This window comes from Egretta garzetta, unplaced genomic scaffold, assembly GCF_000687185.1.
Source record: "Egretta garzetta isolate BGI_Z169 unplaced genomic scaffold, ASM68718v1 scaffold154, whole genome shotgun sequence".
Taxonomy (NCBI): Eukaryota; Metazoa; Chordata; class Aves; order Pelecaniformes; family Ardeidae; genus Egretta; species Egretta garzetta.
In genome coordinates this window covers 5,951,257-5,957,190 of record NW_009259600.1, presented here as the reverse complement: position 1 = coordinate 5,957,190, position 5,934 = coordinate 5,951,257, and the positions used below count along the sequence as shown (strand labels likewise).

At 51.0% G+C, this 5,934-nt stretch overlaps 1 protein-coding gene across 1 annotated transcript in view; it reads left to right on the top strand.

Annotated features, from left to right (window-relative positions):
- KLF10 (Kruppel like factor 10) overlaps nt 1-1,844 on the top strand; it is a 4,300-nt gene extending 2,456 nt beyond the window's left edge. Inside the window, exon 4 of the mRNA XM_009638375.2 lies at nt 367-1,844. Within this exon, the coding sequence (XP_009636670.1) occupies nt 367-626 (260 nt within the window). The 3' untranslated portion in view covers nt 627-1,844. The remainder of the gene's footprint in view (nt 1-366) is intronic.
- The last annotated feature ends 4,090 nt before the right edge of the window (nt 1,845-5,934 follow it).

The following is a 5,934-nucleotide window of genomic DNA, read 5'->3' as shown; positions in this document are numbered from 1 at the left end:
AGGTTGCGTTTCAGAGGGTAGGTTTGGGCATGCTCAGTCTCATCATCTGCAGTTCCTGTGGAGCTGAGAATTAAAATCAGCTATCTTGAGACGTAAAGAGCATCCCAAACTATTTGGTTCCAGAGAATTGTTAACCCTAGCCTTGAGGATGGTGAATTGGTATGTTTAAATATCGGTATGTAAACATTTTTTTTTCACATTTTATAGATAGAAAAATAATGCGTATTTATGTAGGGTTTTGGCTCAACGGTCATAATAGAAACTCATCTTCAAAAAAGCCAAATCCCTTCAGTCAAGGCAGTAGCATTTGTCGCTCCGTTGGTACTCACGGCTTCGGGCTTTTTTGTCTTCTTTTTTTTCTTCCAGGAGAAAAGCCGTTTAGTTGTAGTTGGAAAGGCTGTGAAAGAAGGTTTGCACGGTCTGATGAACTGTCTCGCCATCGCAGAACGCATACCGGCGAGAAGAAGTTTGCCTGCCCGATGTGCGAGCGGCGGTTCATGAGGAGTGACCACTTAACGAAGCACGCGCGTCGCCACTTGTCAGCAAAGAAGCTGCCAAACTGGCAAATGGAAGTGAGCAAGTTAAACGATATTGCCCTGCCACCAACGCCTGCGACCGCGCAGTGAGAGGACCCGTTCTGAAGAACGGTGGAATTAACTGTTGTCGCTGGGATGTGCCAGCTAAAAAAAGGCTTTTGCTCCCGGTCTGTGGTTCTCCGGCGCCGGCTGCTGACGGCAGCGCAGCAGAGAGGCAAAGGCAGCCTGGGCTCGGTCACAGAAAAACCTTGCTGGGAGAACCGGTGGCTGGCTGGAATAGCAGGTGTCTTTTGCACTGGTAACGAGAGAGAGGGAGAAAGGGAAGGTTCTAGAGCAGCGCAGCACACACTGTGCCAGTTCTGAATTTTTTGCAAATTGTTCGTATATATACTCTAGCTCAGGCACGCCTAAGTGGTACTGAAGGTTTGCTGCTGACGCTTGAGACCAGCTCCCACTTTAACTTTCAGTTGTCAACCTTCCGTACGGCACAGACCAGGGAGACGGCAATGTACGGGCGCGGGCTCGAAAGCCCGGAACGCACCTGCGTAAGATAATCTAAATCGGTTTTCGTACTTCTGCCACCTTTTCTCGGTAGGAACCTTTTCCTCCTATCTGTTCTCCGGCCCAGTCATAAGCAATGATTTGGTGCCAAGCTCCTGGAGATTTTAGACCTGTCCTCCTGTGCGGGGTGTTCAACACGCCTGGCTTTATACTGCGGTCCCTCCCGGGGGGGCGTGGGGTGGGTGGCAAGGGGCACCGCGTGGGCAGTCAGAGGGTCGGGACGGTTCTGAAACCCTCGTTAGCTTTGTAATATTTCCCCGGCTGCTTTGGCAAGTTTTGTGATTATTACAATTGGTTGTAGCCGGGCACCGTACGACGCTTCTGCTTTTGTGTTGCTCATGGTTTCCTTGGTCCCTTCTCACAGTTCTGTGCCGCTGCGTTCTTCATAAACAGATACGGTGCACTTTTAAGCGAAACATGAACTGTAAACTAACTGTAAACTGCTCGGGTTGATTAAGGAAGAAAACCAAGAATCTTAGGCTTCTACGCCGCGGTATGCTTTGAAGGACCTTTTATACTAAAGACGAAATGGGTATATTATGTCTTGTATCAAATGAGAAAGTTGTGATTCGAAAAGTGAAACGAGGCAGTAAGGACACCGGCCTAGAACTTAAACTGTAGCTTTTGTGACAAATAATGCATCAACTTTCGCTATTTCTATTTTATCATATTATGTTGAGGACACATATCAGGCAGTGAACAGTTTGAAAATAGTGTGTTAGATACGCTTTTTGTGACTACTTTAAAGATTTGCACATTTCTTATGTTGTACTTTATACTTTGTTTACAATAAAATGAATTTTCTCTAATACAGATCTCCCTTTCCTTTCTCCGTAGCAGAACTTATCCCTTTGCAGGAAAATAACCTTAAACCAAAGTGTAGTGTCCATCAGTCTGTGCCCTGACCAACGCAACGCTGTCTCTTAAGCTTGGATTTTTTTTTTTTAAGCTCTTTAGAGACAGGGTTTAGTGGTGGGACGGCAGGGTTAGGTTAACAGTTGGACTCGATGATCTTAAAGGTCTTTTCCAAACTAAACTGTTCTATGATTCTATGAAGCCAACAGGAGTGGAATTTCAAGCCCACGCTTACTGCTCTTGAGTCTCCGTTTTGGTTTTTGGAGGCATTTTTCCCTCCCTGCTCCTCATCCCCCCTCCGTTTCTCCAAGCACCCAAAAAAAAATGTGCTTAATACGCATCGATATGCAGGCCACTGCAACGCTGCTGAGAAATGCTGCTTTATTTTTGGTGACGGAACCCGCTGTCTCCCCCGGGATGGGACCCAGCCCCTGTTCCCGAGGGCCAGGCCATCAGGCGGAGGCGGTGGCAGCCCCCTGGGCTGCGGATTCCCCTGGGCAGAGGGGCTGCCCTTGCCGCTGTTCTCCCAGGTGAGCTTTGCCTGCCTCCGTGGAGCCCTCTCCCGAGGGAGGCTGGAGCGGGGAGGAGGGCAGGGTGGGGGGATCCCCGCCTTCCACCGTGCGCGGCTGCCGAGTCACTGCCCTGCCCCGCGCGGTGCTTGGGACAGGGGCACTCCTTGCCTTGCCCCGCTTGACGCCCTGCCCTGCGTAGGAAAAACTTGAGTCATTGCTCTTTCTTCTTGCGCCAGGGGGAACACGGCCTCGTAGCCCGGTGCAAAAGAGACGCTTCCCCAGGAACCCACGTCCCGCTCTGCCGTCTTGCTTCAAGGCAGTTCACATTTCATGGGCATAAGATAAAACATTTTAACAGCTCTGGGTCTGAAACCCTTCCAGTTCCACAGCTGGCCCTTGGGCTAGGGCGCTGGGTCCCCTCCAGCTCTGGCACACCAAACCGTGAATCCGGTTCCGTGCCGCGGCCCCGTGTAAGGAGGGTGTAGAGAAGGTGCCACCCCCACGGTTACCCCCGCCTGGCCGTGGCTCCCCTGGGCAGCGCCGGCGGTGGGCTTTGAACCCCCTCTTGCTCAGCTGGGAGCTGAATTTAAATCTGGCTTTCCATGCCAGTGCTTTCGCACTGCCGTGCAGTAAGAGGGGAAGAAAGGGAGCTTCCGTGCCCTGGCTGTCTCTGCTGCCTGTGTTTTCCAAAGAAAATCAGCTGCTGGTGCTTTTTTGCGTGGCATCCAGGTCTGGAGGTGTGCGTGGGGCGTGCCCCAAGAGCACCCGCTGCTCGCACCCCTAGGGAGGCTGCAGAGGAACGCCTGCTTCTGGCACTGCTCTGAGCTAAATAAAGTACAGTTTCTCACTCTAAATACAATTTAATGGCAAGAAGCGCGCTTCTGACTGGCTCCAGCTGAAAGCAGAGCTGTAATTGTGAATTTACCTCACATGCCATTTTTTTAAAGCTTAACTGTGGAAGTGAACTGGAAATTAAACCAGCCATTCGGGGGTTTAATCCAAGTCTAACCTGAAAAAATGTAGTTGAAAGGACATTATTAGACACTGTTTCAATGCCGACTTTATTGTGCAATCAAATTTGGTTGCATAGTAGGAAACGTAAATTTTATGCATTTTCTACAGATTTCTGTGAATAATTACGGTTTCCTTACTCCTCTATGTAGACCAAAACCACGACTCGTATTTTCTCCTCCTATTTGGGTTTAATGATGAAGCCAAATGGGATCGCAAACCAAACGCTCTCAGCAGACCCCCACCATGGGTCCTCGGACCAGCCCCGGGCTGCCGGGGTGGCTGCTGCTCCCCTTTGTTCTGCAGACACCTGGCTCTGGGGAGCTGATCCAAAGAGATCCAGGAGATCGGTGTATATCCTTGGGAGCAGATTTCAGAAGTGTCTACAAACCCTTCGTCTCGCTGCTCAGCACTGATCTCCAAAGTGATGGGCACGCATAAACATGGATGCCGCAGCGGTCGGATCGATAACACGAGTTGGAGCGAGAGGCATTCCCCGTCCCGGTGGGCAGGGAAGAGCAGCTGGGGTCTCACAACAAATAGTCCTGGGAAAGGAGGGAGCGAGCCACCATGTCCAAAGCAAGGCGATGTAACCCCACGCTTGGTACGTCGACCTTGCCGATGGGTGTTGGAGGAGACCAGGGGACCTTTTGGGGGGCAGAGGGTGCCTGCCTGCTCGGGGTGTCATGCAGGCAGCTCGCTCCTGCCACCGGAGGAGCAGCAGGGCTGAGCAGGATGCATTGGGGAACGTGGGGTCTGGTTATCCCACCCCCTGGCTAAATCAGCACAGAGAAGTGACAGGGGACTGCGGTGCCAGGGCACCCTGCGTGTGCCTTTGTCGGCGCTCGGGGGATTTTAACCTCTCCAGAGAGGACAGAGAGAAGGCTGGAAAAAGCAAGCATTTTCCCCTGTGGTTTGGAGAAGAATGATTTCCATTACAGCAGGAGTATTTGTGGAAGGCTCAGATGCTCTGCAAGTGAACTAATATGTATTTTAAAAGAAGAGGGGTCCTGCACTGGGACAGCTTGCCTGGAGCCATGGACACGTCTGAGACAAGAACCAGGGCAGCCTGTCTACCCGCCCGCCTGGAGAGCTTGGCTTTCTGAGGTTTTTCCTCCCAAGATTTACCATCCAGCGCTGCTATTTCAAGACAACCTTAACCAACCGGTCCTGTGGTCCTGGCGGAGGGTCCGTACAGCCTGGGTGCCAGGGTAGGTGCCACAGTGCAGACGTGGCACATGCCTGGGAGCCGAGAGGAAGGGCTTTGTCATCGGCTGGCCCGAGCCTTGGACACCGCATGCCGAGGCATCAGGTATTCCCCTGGCAGCTCCCCATTTTTACTGTAAATAGATGATTCATTTGTCTGCTTTGGCAACAAACTTGGATCACCAAGGAAACACTCGCAAGCTGTCAGAAAAGTTAGAGCACAAAATCAGGTCAAGAGAAATGATGAATGAATGAGTATGTGTGCTATGGGCTCAAGCTCCCTGCCATTCTGTGCCGCAGGATTTCTGCAGAAGTCTTTGCTTCTCCTGAAGCGTGTGGTCAGGGCAGGGGGGGTAATATTCAGCTAGCACAAATGGTTTTGGAATATATCTTATGATGTAATCGAGTGTGTCACATGGAGCTTCCACATCTTTTTCTAGGGATACCGTGATCTGGAAGGCTTTCTGTTGTCACCAAAAGAAAATGTGATACTTAAGCAACAAGAAAATGAGAGCAAAATACCTCTTTAGCCGTCTCATTATATGCGCAAGGAGGCAGGGGCTAAACTTGCTAATGCACTTGCTGTGTTGTGATATAAATCAGGTAATAATCATATCTAATGCGTTAAGTAGTTCGGCAGCTTTGTTAGGATACCACAGTTCTGAGGAAACTTTACACTTGCCAGTGTATTCTGAAAGTCAAAGTAATTGGCTGGTGAAAAAAATTCTGCTGTTACCGCTACCTCAGCTACCCAGAAGGTTTCGGTAGGTATCAAGGTCCTCGCATAGCAACAGCGTCCCAAATAAACCACTGCAGCCGTCGCGGGGAATGCCCGTGCACGAACAGCTGCAGCGAGGCACGAGCACGCCCTGCCTCCCCTAAATACTCCCCGGGGCCCCTGCAAAACTTGAACGGCTTTGAATAGCTGAGGCATATAGCGTCTCCTCTCTGCCCAGCTCGCCTCCTGTCTGCTTCCGACATGCAGGAGGAACTGACATTTGCCTGGTTTTTTGAAAACCTTCACGAACTTCTCATTTCGTTAACGCCAGCCGGGCTGGATTCCGTCCCGTTGTCATCGTTTATTTGTGAGGGCTGGGATCTTCGCAGCGATAGCTGGGGGACTGGCACGGGGTCCTTACTGTGAACAGCAACCTCAGGGCAGTTTAAACCCTTCTGCTTGGGAAATAGAGCTTTTAGTGCTTAACTGCCTAAGTAGGCAGCTGGGAAGTACAACCCCCACCTCCCCAAAATGA